At 40.6% G+C, this 21,362-nt stretch overlaps 1 protein-coding gene across 2 annotated transcripts in view; it reads right to left on the minus strand.

Moving 5' to 3' along the window:
- The window catches only part of LOC123766391 (RAB3 GTPase activating protein subunit 1), a 155,734-nt gene that overhangs the window by 103,443 nt on the left and 30,929 nt on the right, over positions 1-21,362 (minus strand). Inside the window, exons 1-3 of one of the 2 annotated variants that reach the window (XM_069308413.1) lie at positions 13,032-13,239; positions 3,472-3,655; positions 1,751-1,831 (exon numbers count right to left, since the gene is read on the minus strand). In XM_069308413.1, the coding sequence (XP_069164514.1) occupies positions 1,751-1,831; positions 3,472-3,655; positions 13,032-13,052 (286 nt within the window). In that variant the 5' untranslated portion in view covers positions 13,053-13,239. Of the gene's footprint in view, positions 1-1,750; positions 1,832-3,471; positions 3,656-13,031; positions 13,240-21,362 lie in introns of those variants that run through there. The other variant, XM_069308414.1, reaches the window with a different exon arrangement.

The raw sequence follows: 21,362 nt of genomic DNA on the forward strand, positions 1-21,362 counted from the left end.
CATTTATAAATTTAGCATTCTATAGGGTTAAAAAGAATACAGTACTGTGCTGACAACCCATAGCACCAGTGATAGTTAAAACGGTTTCAGTCACCTTCAAATTTATCTCGTCTGCATTCTCTTTTCATACTAGTTAGCAGCCAACTTGCAAGGGAACCCCTCTTTCAACTCTAGCAATGCTTAACCCTTAAAGTGCGCATCACGTCATATGACGTGCTGGACGTTGTTCCAGTCAACTGCGCATCACGTCATATGATGTGTTGGAGTACTACGCAAGATTTAAACAGCCCTCGGATACACGGGGTTCACCACACCTTTATCAGGGCTCTTGTAAACAGACGCCATTTTAAAGAAAAATCGTGGGCCTAACTCCCGGGTGTTATTGGCCTCAGTATTGAGTGAGCAACCAAGCCTGACGCACGCAGCATGAGCTAACAGCACTGCCGTTCAGCTTGTGACCACAGCATCGCCTAAAAATGCCAAATTATACTTGTTCATGCTATTATGTAGCGATGATATTATTACAGAAGACCCCTGACTGTGATAAAACTGACCAGGGTTCTGATAATAGCAGGATTGTGGTGATATTTAGTGCTGTGCGCCATGGAAGGAGGAGTAATGCTGTGGGAGGGAGGGTGGTGGCGATGTCTTTTGACTGTGTGTGGCCACCTTTTATTGACTGCACTCAGCATACCAGCTTAGTGGTTCGCTATGATGAACACAAATGTAGATACTTATATATAATGTGTGTATAGAGGGTATAAACAGCAAGAGAAGGTTTGGAGCCGCCATTTTGGTGAGGGCGGTGGCGTCGTCAGCACGACGCCACCGTGCAGACGACGGTGTTGTTTATTGGTTACCACGATGGTCTTTGGGCACCATACCAGTTTATTTGTACAAGTATGATGAATAAAACAGGTAGATATTTATATATAATGTGTGTATATAGCGTAATAACACCACACAGTATTGTTGGAGGAGAAATATTAGTGCGTCTGGCCTTGAGGGCGGCTGCCGATCAGCTGACTGTGTGAGTAGCCACATCTTTGTGCCTTTACTCACCATACAAGCTTAGATGTACAGTTATGGTGAACAAAACATGTAGATACTTATATATAACGTCTGTATATAGTGAATTATAGCAAAAACATTATTGTGGGAGGAGAATGTGGGTGAGTCAGGTGACTTGAGGGAGGGCGTGAGTGGCTGGCTGGTACAGGGCGGTCACTCCTCGTTACTTTTTGACTCATAATAGCAACTTAGTGGTTCGTTATAGTGAACAAAACATGCAGATACTTATATATAACCTGTGCTTATAGTGTAATAAGAATTTCGCTAAGAATTTCTGCGCTAAGAATTTCTGCCAATTACTATTTTAGCTAAAGAAAGGTGATACTGTAATTGCTAATGAAGTAAGATAATAATTTTTATATACTGAACTGTGAATGGACACTACCCTTCCCCCCAACCACAAAAAACTATCAGAATTAAAAAAACACCCAGCAGATTTATCTCTGCTCAGTCACCAACATCCAATATAACTAAAGCCCATTTAGTGCACAATATAGTCTCAATAAAAGTGTTCTCTTTGTTTCTACTTTTTATTCAGTCCTGTATATGAAATGTGCATGGCAATCAATTCCTACTACTGCTTTCAACAGGCATATTTTCATTCCTGCTTTCAAACCAATTTACATAAACATTTACAAGTACTTGACTAGAAATAAAAAAAAAAACAGACGATTCACACCTGCACTGGGCTCTGACTCGTCGGGTGGAGACTCGACACCTTCACTGACGATGCTGTGGTGGGTCATATTGAAGGGAAAGTCTGCAAATACAAGGAAAGTCTCTTAATGGTACAGTAATAGGCAATAAATTCAAAGAGCGCATTAAAACTAATCTTATACTGAAATCGGTCATTAAAAATAAGTCAAATAAATGGCAAATAGCTATTTCAATCTATGATCACTATGACCTTAACCACTGATATATTGATCCTAAAAATCTAACCACTTTTTTAAGCACTGTATTGAATACAACCATCTAAAAACTGTTGTTGATGTAAATTATATTTAACAATGTAAAAATGTTTCAAAATATCACCATACTGTATCCCAACTAAACAAGTGTGTGAAATTAGCAATGTATATTTGGCAATAATGTACAATAAATGTACAACCCTTTATGAATAAAGCTGTTAGTTTTTAATTTGAATTGTTCAGTAATACAACTGACTTCCAGTTCTACATGGTAATGCACATCTTGAGACCCCCATGCAAAATAGGACCACAATATATATAAAGAATATTTTAATTAACACTATTGCACTCTTCGAATGCCCCGGGGAATCCACAATTTTTCTCTTGAGTCCGAGTCGTGGACGCGAGCGGCATCCATCATTTTAAAATATTTTTGAAAAATTTCAATTTTATCCAAGCAATCTGGGAGTGGTTTTAAAATGAGCGCTTTTAGATTGCACACAACTTGATACCAAAATGAAAGAAGTAACACGAAAATTTGTGTCAGAACACTGATAAGATCTAAATAATTTTGTGATGATGAGCGTCCAAAATTTAAAATATTTGTCAAAAATTCCATTTATTGCTCTATTATTATGGGACTAGTTTTAAAATACGCGCCTTTATATTGCGAACAATTTGATACCAAAATGAAAGACATAACACGAAAATTGATGTTATCAAACTGAACGAGTATACACATTTGGTTGCGGGGTGCCAACTGGTGCTCGTACACGGGCAACTTTAGACTTTTGCGGGGAGTCACGCTGAGCTTTTGGACATTGTATGCATATACACCTGCAGGGAATTTAATTGCGAACACAATGATACCAAAATGAACGACGTAGCATGAGAATTAAGGCGAGAAAACTGAAACGAGTATACACATTTTACCGGTTTTGTGCGCTCACGGGTAACTTTTGCTGACTTTAGGCTTTGCTGTGGGGAGTCACACCGGGCTTTTTGACATTATATGCAAATAGACCTGTAGGGAATTCTATTGTGAACACAATGATACCAAAACGAATGACGTAGCACCAGAATTAAGGTGAGAAAACTAAAACAAGTATGCACATTTCGGTGTCGCCGCACGCTTGCCCGCACCGCCAGTAGTAGTCCATGCATATCTGCGGAGCGCACGCTCCATGCGCGATAGTGTTAAAATAATATGCCTTTCCAGGACCAAGAATTGCTAAATTTAATCACATTGTTATTGTGGTTCGCCTGTACTTTCTGTGTGGCATTATTCAGCTTTGGGTCAACCATGGATCCCCATGCTCCCTCTTGCATCAATGAGCACACCAGATTTTGGTTCTTGTGTTCAGGAGGCCTGTGAGAATCCAGAGGCTTGAAAATATAGTTGATTTCTCTGTAGTACCAGAACCAATGTACCAGAGAGCTACTGGTGGCTAGCTCCCTCCAAAAAGTAAACAATCTTGCCAAGACTTGCCTGAAAACTTTACTACAACTGTTCTTTCACTCCATTTTGCTGTGGCTAACTGCCCTTTGCCGAGAGGGGTCAACTGTCGCTCTCCTGATAATCTCCACTCGTGCACAGCTTCCACTACAGCAGCAATGAAGCATTCCCAGTCTGATGCAGTTGTGAAGTCAACAATTTCAAATACTTCCTGGTCCTGAAAAATGAAATTTTTTATTACAGAACATTTTAAAAGATGGTAAAAAAAATTGTCATTCAGAAAGGACCAATTAATAGGTACACCAGATTATTAAATATCTGGATCGTATCCATAACAATATGACTGAAGTTTTGGACATTCCACTGAACACAGTATTGTAGATTTCCAATGTCTGTACAATAAGTGCCTGGCAAGTAAAATGAAATAAGACCCTATTATCAGGAATACCTTGGTTAGGGTTACCTTGAGGAGCTTCCGGGGCTTAGCATCCCCGCGGCCCGGTCGTCGACTAGACCTCCTGGTCGACGGAGATAATATACATAATTTGTAATGCATACTAACAGTTCCCAAATAATGTGGAGATTAGAAGGTATATTCCGTGGAGTTCACATTGACTACACGGGATTATAATGCTTTGCACTTAATTAATTTCCCCTCCTCTGTGTTGGACAAACTTGAAGTACAGTAGTACAGAATGAAGCCATGAGGATAATTCTTGGTGCCCCAAGATGCACAAGAATCATCAACATGAAGGAAGAACTGAAGCTTCCATCCATACGAGAAAGAATCATGCAAATCAACACGACCTTAAAGTCATGAGACACCCTACATCTCCTGCATTGATGATGGTCACGTGTGTAACGTACGTTTATGTTACGTTGTTGGGTAGATTAGATACACAGTGCTTAGAGAGTTTCATATTTATTTAGTAGTCCTAGATACAGCAGTGTCGTAGACGATGAGACGAAGCCTGGAGCAGAGCATAGAGCTGAGTGTGGCCGGAGTCGCGGAGCTCTATGTGGGAGAGCGTTGTAGCTGGATGAGGTCGTAGTATGGTGTTTATAAATCTTGTTTATCTGTATCTTTTGCTACCCAGTCTCCCAATCTTTATGTACCCAATCTGAACATCTTTACCATTGTGATCATTACTGTCTTATATGTGCTGTCAATCTGCTGTATGGTGTCTATTAATCTTGTTTAAATTACTAATCAAGCTGTCAATGTAATCAATCAGAGCTTTAATATAACAATGTGCTTTAATATACTTACTTAGCTCTCTCATCTCATTTTTCTCTTGCAATGTATCTTTATCATTTATCAATTCTGATAGAAATTACCTACTTAAAATTATCTGCTAGATTAAGGACCTGCCCGAAATGCTGCGCGTACTAGTGGCTTTACAAGAATGTAAATACTGTACTATCCAATGTATTCTCACAAACCCAATGTACCTTCTTGTATATATATAAATAAATACAGTAAATAAGAATACATAAAATAAGTTTCATTACACAAGTTCGTATGATGCACAAAAACTAATGGTAGTGTATTTAGAGAAAGTCAATGAAGTCGATGTACATACAGGGATGAACAGACATTGTATAAATGTACTTGGACCCCAATTTACACAGTACAGTACTTACATTCCTGGAAATCTACAGTAAACTCAACCCTGTATTACACATAAGTTTGGGAAAAATTGGGTTATGATCCAGAGACCATTGAAAGTCCACTTTCCCTACTCAGTCTTACCTGGGACGCGGTCGGGTCAAGATACCTGCTCCGCACCTTCCCCCCCCCCTCCCCCCATGCTGGGTACTGAGATGGAGACTCAGTCACCAGAAGACATGGCTACTTCTCACGGCGTTATTAACATGGACCCTGAAAGCAGCCAGTCAGACGAGGAGGGCGAGTATCTAGAAGTTCTGACAAGGAATAAGAAGAAACGAAGAAGACAGGAGGCAAGGCGTAGTGTGGACAGTAATACACTTAACGGAAACGATAAAAGAATGAAGAACGACGCCGAGACTGATGCAGACAAACGGACGGAACGATGTCAGGAAGGTGAGGATCAGCGGAGATGGAGGCTTCTCTTCCCTGCCTCATGCACGCTGGCCTATCATCAGAAGCTGCTGTGGACCGTCAAACTCGGAAGAGAACACCGCAAGTTCGAGCCCCTGCTGAAGGAAGGTGTAAACAGACCTTACTTAACGGTAGGTTCTATGGAGGCAGTGGAGTATCTTACCCAGCAAGGATACGATGGAATTCTTATGGAAATACCGGAGGGGAACGAGAAGCTGACGAAGGTAATTATCTATAAATACCCTCAGATTCTGGACCCCGAGTTTATACTCGACGACCAACGATTTGTGTGGGCCAAGCGTCACCTTATTAAAGGTGAAGCTAGGAGTCAGGTGGTGGCTCTAGTGAGAGGTGACGTACCCGAAAAAGTGTTCATCACCGGGGCTGGCTACAGGCATGTAGCAAAGTATGTGGAAGAGCCCATAATATGCCTGAAATGCTGCAGATGGGGGCATAAATCCTGGAGCTGTCAAAATGATCCACGATGTCGTTTCTGCGGAAAGTCTCACCTCTCTACTGTGTGTAGAAACAGACTGAATCTGGGTGAGAAAATAGTTCCCAGATGCTGCAACTGTGGAGGTGTTCACAATGCGAGCTCGGCTGTGTGTAGCAAGAGGCCGAGTATGGCTGTTCTCCGGCCGGTGAATGTTACAGAGCAAGCAAGAGCTCTTACCCAGACACCGGGAGCACAGCAAAACAGTCTGCCCCAAACAGTGCCAGTGAACCGGACGAATGCGTGGGTAAAGGAGTCACCTTTACTTAGGCAGGCTCCAGCAACAAGCAGCCACGCCACCACTCAGGACTCCGGCAGTGACAGTGTAACGGTGAGTGAAGTGGCTACTGTGGCTCAGAGAGAGGGTCATAATAATATGGTCAAGGAAGTGTGGGCTGAACTTAAAAAAGTTGGTGAGTTCCTCCAAAATCTGGGGCAGAGAATCGAGTCCATCGAGGCTAAATTAAACGTTCAGGAGGTCAAGGAAAATCACAAAACGGTGAAGGATAGTCAGGATATAGTGGTTGAGGACAAAAATGAAATATTGAGTGATGAAATGAAGGAAAGTGAAGTGTGTGTGAATGATGGTAGTCGTAGTGAAAGGAAGAACCCTATAATTACACATAAAATGAAGGAATCATTTGGGCCAATAATGGACATCTCAGGGCTGAAAAAATCTCTTGAGAATCGCAATGTCGCTTTTACTGGTGAACTTGGGAGGAGGTGGGAGATGTTATACAAGGTATGGCTATCATTTAGTGAACTTATTGGGGATGACTTAGGCAATGAATTGATTAATAATGGATCACCCTAGACTGAAAGTGTTGTCATGGAATGTTAATGGTTTGAGAAACAGGGTTACAGATGTTCATTGTTATGTGATGGGAAATGATATTGATGTTGTAGCTCTCCAGGAGACAGGGGATAGGAATGAAGGATTATTGAAATTAAATGGCTATAAAGGGTTTCACCTCTTCGCCGCAAATAACATCAGAGGCACGTCGATTTATGTTAAGAACTCCATACCAGCAGAGTTAGTAGAACCGCCATCAAAAACGGAAGGTATAGAGAGTGTCTGTGTTAAATTATCATTAAGGGAAGGGGAATTTATTGTAGTTAATTTGTATGTATCCAGGAACTGCTTCGACGCTAACTATTTACCTGACTGCATTTATACTAATCCTTCACTGGTCATTGGGGACCTTATTGCTCGGCACACAAGCCTTGGGACAGTGGGTAGTATTAATACTAATGGGGTCAAGTGGTTACAGTTTCTACAAGATCATCCAGATACCTGTCTATTGGGAAACAATGAACCAACTCACATCAGGGGAGGACGGCTTGACTATGCCTGCGTTTTAAACTCTCAGGGGATTATGGGGGAGGCTCGGGTTGTTCGGGAACTACTTAGTGACCACTTTGCCTTGAACGTTGAATTACCACTGGGGAAAAAACAAGTCCACTTTCAAAGGAAAAGGCTAAATATTAAGAAAGATATGAAAAATTATTTTATTCAAAATATGGGAGATTGGTATCAACATTACACGCCGCTCTGCGTTGATAGTTTTTACGAGGACATGGTCGAGAACATAGAGAAATTAGTACAGAGGGAAAATAACGGGGGCAGGGGAAGCAAGACGCACGGACCTAAGAAATTTAAATATTCCAATGATCAGCAAGTCAAGGGATGGGAGAGAATGCTACGGGGTGCGCATAAAGCATGGTTAAAAAATGGAATGAGGGATGAAGAGAAAAATACAATGTTGGAAGTGGCTAGGGAATGCAGTCAGGTGAGGAAGGAGGCGCGGGACAGATACTGGCAAGACTTTGCTCAGGCCATTGGTAATACTAAGAACCTTAAAGACATATGGAGAGCAGTAAATAAAGTCAGGGGTTGTAAGACTAAATTCATTGCTCACTCAGATCCAGGGAAAGTTGCTAATGAGTTAGTAGATAAATGGGCAAGTGCTGCTGGTATGGAGTCCTTACCTGCAGACACGAGAGTCACCATTGAGTCATGGGAAAATATTAGAAATGGAGTAACTTTATGTGCCTTAAATACAAGATCTATAGCATGCACTGAGATAACCCACGATGAGCTACTGGATGCTATAAAAAGTGGCAGCTCCACTGCTCCGGGAAAAGATGGAGTAACGTATGAAATACTTAATTATTTAGCCGGTATGAAACCTAATCCCTTACTTGATTTGTTTAATATGAGTTATAGAGAGGGAAAGTTACCAAGAAAATGGAAAGAGGCTGTCATCATTCCTATCCCAAAGTCAAACGGAGGCTACAGACCTGTCTCCTTAATATCCTGCTTTTGTAAAATGATGGAAAGGATTTTGTTAAATAGGCTACTCTACCTTGTAGGTGATAACATGTCCAATAATCTCTTTGGTTTTATCAAAGGCAAAAGTACTGCGGATTGTCTCTTAAAGTGTTTGTCTAATGTGGATGACAATTGTAGAGTTTTTGTTGATCTACAAGGAGCGTTTGATAAAGCCAATGGGGAAGTAATCTTATACGAATTAGCCAATCTGGGAATAACAGGGAGATTGCTACACTGGATAAGGGATTACCTGCAAGGCAGAAAAGGTCAGGTGTATTACCAGGGATACATGTCTGAGGAACGGAGGTTTCAGTTAGGTACCCCACAAGGGGGAGTATTAAGTCCCACCTTATTCAATGTATTAATGAACAGATTAGCATCAGAGATGTATCCTCCAGGGGTCACGACGATCATATATGCTGATGACATTCTTATACAAGGCACTTCTGGGAACAAAATTCAAGATGCTCTTAACATACTTGGTACAACCTGTCACAAGTTAGGCTTAGTTATAAATGCAGATAAAACCAAATACGAGTATAGGAAACGAAGAAATATAACACTTACTCTAAATGGTGTGGAACTGAGCCGTGTACAGAAGTACAAGTATCTGGGCATGTATGTTGGATACACATGTGAGAGTAAAAATGCTGAAATAAATCATATCAGCACCTTATGTAAAGCCCGTCTGCATCCTCTAAAAGCACTGGCTTTTTCTGGTAAAGGTGTTGGGGTACCTATCTTGCGGATGTTATACATAAGCACTGTTCGATCCCTGATAGACTACGCAGCACCCGTATTGTCTTACACAGGCCAAGGCAGAATTCAAAAAATAGAGCTGATACAGAACGAGGCTATGAGGATTATTCTTGGATGTCAAAGAAATGCAATGATTGAAATAATGAGAATGGAATTAAATTTACAGAGTGTGTGTGATAGAGTCCGTGACATTAACACTAGAGTATCTATTCGTTTCATGCGGAGAAAAGGAGGGGATAAGCTGTTTGAGAGCGTTCAGACCTGCTTGAGTGACGTACACACTTCCAGGAAACTGAGGGAGACACGCTATACGAGAGGATTAGCTCATGACCTCAGGGAATACGACGTACTTGACTGCTGTAAACCCTCTCGAAAGTGTAATATGTCTGCTCCCTGGAAAGTACAGAAAATAGACGTCGAAATTGTACCCCTCAAGGTGAAAAAGATTCATCATGAACCGGGACAATTACGGTGTTTGTATGGAAGCATGATATCTCGGTTACCAAGAGGCAACAGTTTACATGTATATTGCGACGGGTCGGTGGCGGAGGATGGCAGGGCAGGGTGTGGTGTCCTAATAAGGGATTATACGGAGTTTGGGACTGTGGACAGGATAATTGAACTCCGGCTTAGTAATTATATATCATCCACACAAGCTGAACTGCAGGCCATTCTGGCGTGTTTGGAGGAAGTACGTCATGACGACAAAAATGTTTTTGTATTTGTCGATAGCCGAGGAGCACTGGAGTCCTTAAACAGTCGAAACCCAGTCTTCATGTCTATAGTGGAGGACTGTAAGAGAAGAATAACTGAGATACAGCTGAAAGGTTATAGTGTGAAATTCATGTGGATTCCATCTCATGTTGGAATAGAGCTCAACGAGGTGGCGGATGACTTGGCCAAACGTGCCACATCAAAACCACAAGTTGACATTGAATGTGAATTCACAATGAGACAAATAAGAAGCAAAATCAGAAATATTCAGGCACAGGCGGGAGTGGAGAGGAGAGAGATAATGTATGAGAGTAGTCAAACCATGCAACACTACATGTATGTGAGTCAAAACACCCATTTCACTTATGGTAAAAGGAGAAATGCTTGGAGTGACTCTGTGTACATGCGGCTCAGGCTTGGGTACAAATATTACTGGGAATATGGGATAGATGTTCATGGTAATGACACGAAGTGTAAACTATGTGGTATGTTAAGGTCTCACACCCTTGCCCATTATGTTCTTGATTGTCCGTTGATTAGTGTATATAGAAACACTGAGATAAGGACTGTTCCTGAACAAATAGCCTGGATGTGTCACAACGGAAAGGTTGATGATATTCTTGAGAGATATAAGAATTTTGCACCAAGATTGTAATATTTTGTTGAATTATCTGCAGGTGTCTTGCAAATTGTCTATACAGTATACCTAGGTCATAAAAGTATTTGTGTGTACGTCTGATACCATACTACTTGTGAGGGAGGAAATGTATATGTTTACCTCTCAGAACGTTTGGTAATGTGTTTATTTGTGATGTGTGTCTATGTATATATTAACACGATGTACTGAACGGGGTGAGAATAGCTTGAGCTACCTCATCCCTTTGTGTGTATTTTACCTCAATAAACTTATTTCAATTTCAATTTCAATTCAATTTCTTTCCCTACTTTTTCAATAAAACACTTACCTAAGCATTAATGGACAATTATTTAATAATCATACACAATTTCCAGCCACAAACACTACACTTAGGAGGTAGTGTGATGCAAGAATGTAATCCAAAAAGTCTGTAAAACACAAGAAGTGCTGCTTTTCACAGCCGGCCCACACACCATTTGAAACAATCTGAGCTTAACACAGCAAAGCAACAAATTGCCATTTGACCCATAAAGTCAAATAACACTCATGGTTTTGTAAACTTTTCTAGTGAATGACTTAACAATACACACCTGTAATGCATTGGAATATTCATTAATACTCTAACATACTGTACAGTACAGTATACCTATATGCAAAGAACTTGCAAGAAATACTAATGGAAATTTATCCCAAGCCCTCCTTACACTCAATAGCTGCACAAGAGCAATTGAGTGCGAGGAGGACGGACTGACAGGTTCTCGACTAGACACCAGCAACAGGACACGTTACTCATACAGTGCTACCAAAGCACTTTAGCTAAATTTCCAATTTTTACTGTTTTTTGCATAATGGATCAAACAATTGTAAATTTTTGTGCACCTATATACTGCATAGGTAAATTGACATGTCCCATACAAAATTTGCACACATGGGCCACAAAACAGTCGTATTCTTTATAAAATTTAAGAATACTGTATTAATTTAGAGATTATGAACAGCATTATGTTTTTACATTCATCCTATGATTATTTCCAAGTTGCCAGGCAAAACTATTAAATTATTGGGAAGACAGAACCAGGATAATGGAGAATTGTATTTAAGAAACTTATTTTTTCCAACATACACAAAATATATTTAGTAAAATGCTTTAAAATATGAAAGGATTTTGCTTTCGAAATAAGTGTTCAAAATTCAGAACAAGGACCCAAACTTTAATTTTTTTTCAAATATGCTGAAAACCAGACCAATTCCACATCATTACTTGGTAATATACTGCACTAGATCGTATTTTTATCCAAGTATTTAAAAAAAGTTTTAGTACAAAATAATAGTATTGTACCATAAATAGTTGGCTTATTTTAAAATACCTTTGTTTTAAAAAAATATTTACAGTACAGTATTATGATACTGAAATTGTACTAAAAATTATACAATAATTAGTAGAATAAGACTGTGTATGATCAACCCAGCCTCCCGTTTTGGTAGTTCTTATGGTAACGATGAGGACCATACTACATATACCAGCGTGCAACGCAATTAAAATGCAGAAATCGGTACTATTCAATTTGGACAAACTGGAAAAGATTTATTATTTGTCTTGCAAAGACAAACTAAACTAACCTAACCTTCCTAGGCCTAATATAGTACACATGTGTGCTATACCAGGCCTGGGAATATTTGTTTGTTTTTAAGCTTCGCTTTTTTTGAGCTCTTATAAAGTGAATAGTGCAAAATTCTATTATCTAATTGCTTAGAAAGTCAATCTTTGTACTAAAGTGCACATAGTTACAAAAACTACTGTCTAAACAAGAGGATGGATTTGTATGATTTATTTCATTCAAAACATGGTGTGGACCTGTACCGGAATTAATCTCTGTGCCTAGTTTGGTCAACCTATCACTCGATAAAATAAATCTTAAGGTTTAACTGGACTATACAGTATATATAGAGGTAAATCTACTAAACTTCTGCCACATTTGGCTTCTTACGGTTGGTAAACGACTGGACCGTCAGCCATCATCTAGAATAATATAGGCAGATGGATGGATGAATACAGGACGTTTCCCACAGGAAGCAACTTACATCTGGATTTTTTAATTTATTCCAATCTCATTCATAATAAATATTACAAGAAACATACTGTATAATGAGGCTACAAAAATATACAGTATACAGATCTTAAAATGAGGATCCATGGACATTTTGACTGATGCACAAAATATTTGGACAATTTTGTTCTCCACTGTTTTGGAAACTTTACCCTATTTAAATAATGGCAGCGCAAGATCATACCTGGAATTAATTATTCTCGGTTTCTTAGTTTAGTGTTTTTACTTTGAACTGAATGCTCAGGAAATTCTAATTTTAAATTATGCTAAAAAACTTCCCCAATATGCCTATTCTCTAACCTAATTTAAACTATTCTTTCTACACATTTTCAGTGTCTTGGTTGGAACAATGGAAAACCATGAGGAAGCTCTGATCTCTAGCCCCTAGGCCAGTCTGGCCTACCTAGGCTACAAATATTATCCCCCAGCGTATATTAAGCGTCCCTCAACACCTCATGACCACATACGTCTGAGTTCTGGGGCCCCATGACGGATCCCTGATGCTACAGCTGACTGGCGAGGGGGCAACAGCTGACTGGCGAGGGGGCAACAGCTGACTGGCGAGGGGGCAACAGCTGACTGGCGAGGAGGAAACAGCTGACGGGTGTAAACAACGGCGACTGACAGGCCACTCCTGCTGGTGTTCCCCCCAGCGCCACCTGTGACGCACTAGCGCGCTGACGTAGGCTCTGACGCATCGTGCTCTAGCGCCACACTTGACGCATTGTGCTGTAGCACCACCTGTGACGCATTGTGCTGTAGTGCCACACTTGACGCATTGTGCTGTAGCGCCACCTGTGACGCATTGTGCTGTAGCGCCACACTTGACGCATTGTGCTGTAGCGCCACCTGTGACGCATTGTGCTGTAGCGCCAAACGTGACGCACTAGTGATGTAGCGCCACCTGTGATGCATTGTGCTGTAGCGCCACCTGTGACGCATTGTGCTCGTAGCGCCACCTGTGACGCCATTGTGCTGTAGCGCCACCTGTGACGCATTGAGCTGTAGTGCCACGTGTAGCGTACCATATAGTGCTGTAACGCCACCTCTAATAGCTACCTAGTGTGCTGTAAAACCCCGGTAATGAACTATATATCATAGTATATTTAGAGCTATGTTAAATGTAACGCAGTTAAATGTAACCTCCCCTGCCACCTGTGATTAACCATTGGGTCAACCCTCAACAGAACACAACACAACAACAGTTGCTTAACCCCCGGCCACCTATATTTACTGCTAGGTGAACATAAGCATTAAGTAGAAGAAACATTCCCATCCATTTTTGTCACGTCCGGGAATCATACCCGGGATCTCTGAGTGTGAGTCGAGAACGACTTGTATGGTAGATGCCCAATCATGAAATTACACAACTCTCAACCAAACAAACATAAATTTTGACACTAGCTCTCCACATATGTCAGTTGCTTAATTTAGAACCTGTACTTGAGGTCGATCTCGAACCCATTGTTGGTGTGATGACTTATATTGAATTTTGTAACTAGCTCATCAAGATTGTAACTTGCTTTGCTAAATGAATTGTGGGGTTCAGTCCCTGAGCCCATTATGTGCCTCTGTAACCCTTTCCACTACCGCCCACAAGATGGGTATTGGGGTGCATAATAAATGAACTAAACTAACTAACTCTCAACCAAACATTACCTTCGACCACTAATTACTCAACGTAAATCAGCAATCAGAGTTAGTTTAGTTCATTTATTATGCACCCCATACCCATCTTGTGGGCGGTAGTGGAAAGGGTTACAGAGGCACATAATGGGCTCAGGGACTGAACCCCACAATTCATTTAGCTAAGCAAGTTACAATCTTGATGAGCTAGTTACAAAATTCAATATAAGTCATCACATCAACAATGGGTTCGAGATCGACCACAAGTACAGGTTCTAAATTAAGCAGCTGACATATGTGGAGAGCTAGTGTCAAAATTTATGTTTGTCCTGCACACCGCCCCCCATCCAGTGGGCAGCGGTGGATAGGTTACAATCACTTAGTTACTACCTACAGTTAGCAAACTGGGGATATTTGGCTAAAATTTCTGGTAGCAGATCATTTTGAATGAAATATTGACACATCGCTGGAACATTGGTTATAGAATTGTCTCTAAATTCACGTATCTTTTCGCACTCCATCACATAGTGACGGAGGGTGTGCGAATAATTTTGTTGACACAGTTTACATTTGGTCAGGTCTACATCAGCAGATAATGACAATTCCCAGAGATACTTGTAACCGAGTCTAAGCCAAGCAGAAGTAACATCTAGAAGTCTGCTGATTTTATTGGATGATCCATAGATGTGTGGCTCCTCTTGCATGATAGTATGATGATAGATGGAATTACTGGTGTCAATTTCACTTTGCCTCAGATCTACAAGATCTTGTTGAAGTTCTCGGTGTACTGCTGCTCTCAGATTGCTCATTGACAATCCAAGGTTACACTCAACGGCTCCTTTAAAGGCAAATTCTTTGGCTAACTTATCAGCTCTATCATGCATTCGGAGGCCAACATGAGATGGAGACCACATGAAATGGACTCTGTTACCATCCTTAATAATTTTGTTGTATTTGTGTCTAGCTTCGGACACGAGCATGTTACAGTTATGTCTTAAAGAGTTGAGAGCATTTAAGGATGATAAGGAGTCACTTACAATTAATGTATCAAGTTTGGAGACTTGTACACATTTCAGTGCAAGGATCAAGGCAAATAGTTCAGTCTGAAGGGTAGAGGCCCAGTTGTTTATACGGACTCCCCACTCAAGATATAAGCCATCGCCCATTGTCAGGACAACTGCACTTCCAGCTGCACCCGTGGTGCGGTGTAGGGAACCATCAGTGTATATGATTTGAGAGAGAGAATGCTCTGTGGACAGAGCATCAATATGGCTTAAGGCGTTGAGCTTTGCCTCAAGACGAAGCTTGGGCTGATCTCTAATTTGCTTCTTGGGTGGAAAGGGAGGGATTAAAACTGGAAAAGGTGCAATCAGAGATTTTACAAACTGCAGTCCGTCCTCTTAAGGTTTCCCAACGTCAAGAAAGCGGTCAACGTAAGGTGTCCTCTCCTAACCTGTCAGAGGATCCAAAACAGAAAACGGGACAGTACGTCACTTTCGCCAGCCGCTTCCATTTTCGGCCTTATGTAACGCATACGAGCGAAAAACGATGTTCTTTGTAAGAGGACAGGTTAATTGCCATGACAGCACTCAGCTCCTAAGAAGTCCTTAATTGAACATATTAAGTATCGAGGCAACCCTTGAAATGTTATCCTAATGTACCTAGTAATCCTTGTCATTATAGTGTATTGTTATTATTGTGTATTAATCTAAACTTTCTTTATTGTGTCAAAATTTCTTACAATGTACCTGTAAACCTTATTTGTCAATTTTACTGGAAATTATCTACTTAAAATTATGTGTTAGATTAAGGACTTGCCCTAAACGCTATGCGTGCTAGTGGCTTTACAAGAATGTAAAATCATCATTACTATGTACTCTCTTAACCCCCAATGTACCTTCTTGTATATAAAATAAATAAATAGAGTTACTGCGCATCCTATAGGGAGCCGGTCGGCCGAGCGGACAGCACGCTGGACTTGTGATCCTGGGTTCGATCCCAGGCGCCGGCGAGAAACAATGGGCAGAGTTTCTTTCACCCTATGCCCCTGTTACCTAGCAGTAAAATAGGTACCTGGGTGTTAGTCAGCTGTCACGGGCTGCTTCCTGGGGGTGGAGGCCTGGTAGAAGACCGGGCCGCGGGGACACTAAAGCCCCGAAATCATCTCAAGATAACCTCAAGATATCCTCGCAAGTGTGCTCTACATATTTTTTTTATATCATTGTGTTGGGGGACAGGAAGCCAGAGTGTATTTGACAAAAAGGTTGGGATATTGTGTAATCTTTCTAGTGTGAACGCAAATGTAAAGTATTCATTCAGTGTTGGCTGCCTTTTTATTAATTGTTGCTTGGTTGGTCTCATCCTTTAAGGGTCCTACAGTGTCATTTGTCTTATTTTTAGTTCTTATATAGGTATAAAAATATTTTGGAATTTTCTTAGTGTTTTGAGCAAGTTTTCTTTCATAGTTTCTTTTAGCTGATTTGATTTCTTAGGTAGCTGAGTTTAATGGCCTCTTGTATAACTCATAATCTGTGTGATGCTGATGGAGTGATACATCTTCCAAAGGTTGTAGTTTGTTGTTACAGTTTTACTCTGCTGCCTTTGTTATCCATCTAGCTCTTTTTCGCTTCATTCTCCTTGACATTTTTTTAATGTCCGTAATGACCTTTGTAAAAATTTCCCCATGATGCGTCTATGTCTTGATCTCCTATTAACCCCCTCCAGGAGTTTTATTAATTTCTTTATTATGCGCCCCATACCCATCCCGTGGGCGGCGATGAAAAGAGTTACAGAGGCATATATACTCGGTTCTGTGGGTGGAGTCCAACCACAGGAAATTACCTCAAGCCTATAATCACTCGGCAAAAAAATCTGTTATCAGAACTATAACAAACTGTAGCTTCAGACAACACACAGCGTCTGTTTAAGTCCCTTAACATGCTAAACATACACTCACTCCACACATTCTCATGTGCTATTTACATGTACAAAACCTTGTTCCTAAATGCTAATTTTGACCTGAAACTTTTCCATGATGCGTGTAAAAGAACCCATGAGCATCACACCAGAAATAAATATTACTTTGATATCCCCCAGAGTCAGGCTAAATCTGTACAAACACTCCATGCAAATAAAAGGTCCCAGTCTTTGGCACTCACTCACTGATGAATTAAAAAAATTATCCAACCTATACCTTGTTCAAAAGTAAAAGCCAAAATTCATCCTCATAGTTTCCTACCTTGTGCTTGAAACTCACTGTATCTGTATTTAATAATTGTCTAATATCTTGTCCCTCTTCCCCAATGTTAGTGCTTAAGGCATATATCTTTAACAGTGTAATCACTTCTCTCAATTTATATTGTAGTTGTTTGTTGATATAAAACCTTGCTATAATGTACCTTTTCACCTTACTTATTAAGGCGCTGCGCGTGTTAGTGGCTTTGCAACACTATACAAATACTAATCTTATGTAATTTCTCTAACACATTGTATTTTCTTGTGAATAAATTATTATTATTATTATTATAGTTATAGTTCGTTTAGTTAAGCAAATGACAATTTTGTGAAGCTAGTTACTCAATTGTTAATATTGCATTTACATGTACATATATTAACAGCCATGTACACAAATACATATACCGGAGATATTTTGCAAGCCAACTATCCCCAGTTTGCTAACCGTTTTGTAGTGTATCTGGCGAGGAGGAGGCGAGCGAGAGGTTGCAGAGTCCGCGGGCGCGCTTTTAAATACCCCGCTCGATGCGCGCGCGCGCTACTTAGTCGGTTAGACACAAATCAAGGTAATACATTTTCTTCCCCACAGAACTTCACCGCTTTGGGTAGAAAGCAGTGACTATTTGTGACACTAGCTCTCCACATATGTCAGTTGCTTAATTTAGAAACTGTATTTGTGATCGATCTCGAATCCATTGACGATGTGACGACTTTTACTGAATTTTGTAACTATCTCATCAAGATCGTAACTTGCTTAGCTAAATGAATTGTGGGGTTCAGTCCCTGAGCCCATTATGTGCCTCTGTAACCCTTTCCATTACCGCCTGCAAGATGGGTATGGGGTGCATAATAAATGAACTAAACTAAACTCTCTCTTTTTATAATAGTCTTCTTGAAGGCAGTCTAGAGAGACATCGTCTGGACCTTGGGGGTAGAAATAGCCTAAGCTACTCTATCCCTTTCAGATGTATTTTATTGTCTTAATAAACGTACTTGAACTTGTCCTGGACCTTAATATGGGGTTCTGTAACTGATCCATGGAGGGGTGAGCTTCTCCCCTACCTGGAGTTCATTGTGATATATACAAGAGTTGTTACATTCTTGTAGAGCCACTAGTACGCGTACCGTTTCGGGCAAGTCCTTAATCCTATGGTCCCTGGAATACGATCCCCTGCCGCGAAGAATCGTTTTTTCATCCAAGTACACATTGAAATTGAATTGAAATTGAAATAAGTTTATTGAGGTAAAATACACACAAAGGGATGAGGTAGCTCAAGCTATTCTCACCCCGTTAAGTACACATTTTACTGTTGCGTTAAACAGAGGCTACAGTTAAGGAATTGCGCCCAGTAAATCCTCCCCGGCCAGGATACGAACCCGTGACATAGCGCTCGCGGAACGCCAGGCGAGTGTCTTACCACTACACCACGGAGACTGGTCATCGATCATATTATCTTCTAATGTTATCAGAAGGTCTAAAATATTGTTACCTCGAGTGGGCTGTCACATGCTGTATGAGAAAGGAGTTCTGTATTAGGTCAGAAAATGATCTTTCTATTGTTATGTGAGATTCACCCAATCTATTGTCTTGTGGTTAGAATTCCTCATTATGAGACCTTGGACTTCAACTGCATCATGTATCACATTATGCAGATATGTATCTTCCTCTATTGTTGCTGTGTCCGCCTTGTAGCATACTTCCACTATCAGTTTGCTTCCGTTTTGAGCTAGTATGTTGCACCGTACAGATTCTGAGGATCTTATGTTGTTTAGTTCCGTATTGTTGGTTGCAGTCCTATGTTATCATGGTATTGGGGGTGCTATATTAAGCTGGATTAGGGCATGGCTATACCAAAGGAAACAGAGTTAGTATAAATGGAGTCAAGTCAGAGTGGGAAAATGTTGTAAGGGGAGTGCCTCAAGGCTCTGTCCTGGAACCTCTGTTGTTTATAATATATATAAATGATTTAGATTCAGGTTTGAGTAACAACATTTGCAAATTTGCTGATGATACAAAAATCGGTATGGAAATTAATACGGAAGAAGACTCACTATCTCTTCAAGTTGATCTAAATAGGGTTTTGAAATGGCCAAAGGATTGGCAGATGCAGTTTAATGCTGATAAATGTAAAGTTCTGAGGCTAGGTAATGATGATAGAGTTACAAGATATGAGCTAGATGGTGTTGAGATTGCGAAGTCGGATTGCGAAAGGGATGTGGGAGTTATGATTAGTAAAAATTTAAAACAAAAGGATCAATGCATGAATGTTCGTCATAAGGCAAATAGGACACTGGGATTTATTAATCGAAGCGTTAGTAACAAGACACCTGGTGTGGTTCTTCAGCTATATCTTGCTCTAGTTAGGCCATATTTAGATTATGCAGTTCAGTTTTGGTCGCCGTACTATAGAATGGATATAAATTCACTTTAACGCGTCCAGCGTAGGATGACTAAGTTAATTCCCCAAATTAGAAATCTTTCATATGAAGAAAGATTAACGAAGCTTAACTTGCATTCACTGGAAAGGCGAAGAGTTAGGGTGACATGATAGAGGTTTACAGGTGGATGAATGGACATAACAAAGGAGATATTAATAGCGTATTAAAAGTATCAACACAAGACAGAACACGAAACAATGGGGTATAAATTGGATAAGTTTAGATTTAGGAAAGACTTGGGTAAATACTGGTTCAGTAACAGGGTTGTTGATTTGTGGAACCAATTGCCGCGTAACATTGTGGAGGTGGGGTCCCTCGATTGTTTCAAGCGCGGGTTGGACAAGTATATGAGTGGGATTGGGTGGTTATAAATAGGAGCTGCCTCGTATGGGCCAATTGGCCTTCTGCAGTTACCTTTGTTCTTATGTTCTTATGTTATACCTGATGTTCTTGAGAGCCACTAACACTAATGGCCTAGACGAGAACAGGAACCCTTTGGCTTGTTGAAGCCCCCCCCCCCTATTTGCTTTGATGTTCCTCTCCTGGCGGATTTTAAAACCCAACAGAGATTTGGCGTGTGCGCCTTCAGCAGGTAGGCGGTTCCATGGGTTTATAACCTTGCGGGGGAAAAAGCATCTCCAGTTCTCAGTCTTACATTGAGGATTGTCGGACTTGAAACTGCTGTTCCTTGTTTGTGTTACATCTGACCTTTTGAAGAAATTGTCAGGATCAACATTCTCTAATATTTTAAAAGTTTAAATGAGATCCGTCCTCTCATGCCTGGTGTTGCAGTGTTGCTAGGCCTGTGGCCCTGTGTACAGTAACTACCACCACCTGATCTTGTTGTTCTGCCTTTCCTGAAAGGTGGGTGGTATTCTGTAAGATGGAATTCCCCTTCAATTATATCTGATCCCAATGGTGTCAGAATTCTCAAGTTTAGGCTTCTGGCATTTGCGCAGAACAATTTTAAACTCTGACAGTATTCCCAGAGGGCTGAGAGATTGCTCCTGCATTCTACACACACCATTATTTCATGCATTTTAATCTCACGTTAAAGAGGCAGAAAGTGCACAGCAGAACACTATAAACATATCAGCCTAACCTGACTTATATGCAAGCTCATGTAGAGAATCCTAAGGGAGGGGAATCATTCACCGTCTCACAGTGAACAATCTAGTATATAAACAAAACATTGTTTTGTTAAGAATAAATACTACCTTAGCTGCTTACTTGCCTTGCCTAGAGAAGTCCATGTATACTACGTGCACTGGCAGTCTTTTGCCTGAATAGATTTTACTGTTATCCTTCCCGATATCTCCGTTAGGGTAAGAATCTTGAAAATTATCCTCACGATCTGAAGACGATTTTAGAATATCAGGGACACAATAGGTGTCCACACATTTTGTGGACAGTAAACGTTCTAACCACTTTGGTGGTGTTAAAGTTGGATTCGACAGTAGTCGAACATTTCCAGCCTCGGTTGTCTCGTCATGGGAAAA

The sequence above is a fragment of the Procambarus clarkii genome, chromosome 62 (genome assembly GCF_040958095.1).
Source record: "Procambarus clarkii isolate CNS0578487 chromosome 62, FALCON_Pclarkii_2.0, whole genome shotgun sequence".
Classification (NCBI taxonomy): Eukaryota; Metazoa; Arthropoda; class Malacostraca; order Decapoda; family Cambaridae; genus Procambarus; species Procambarus clarkii.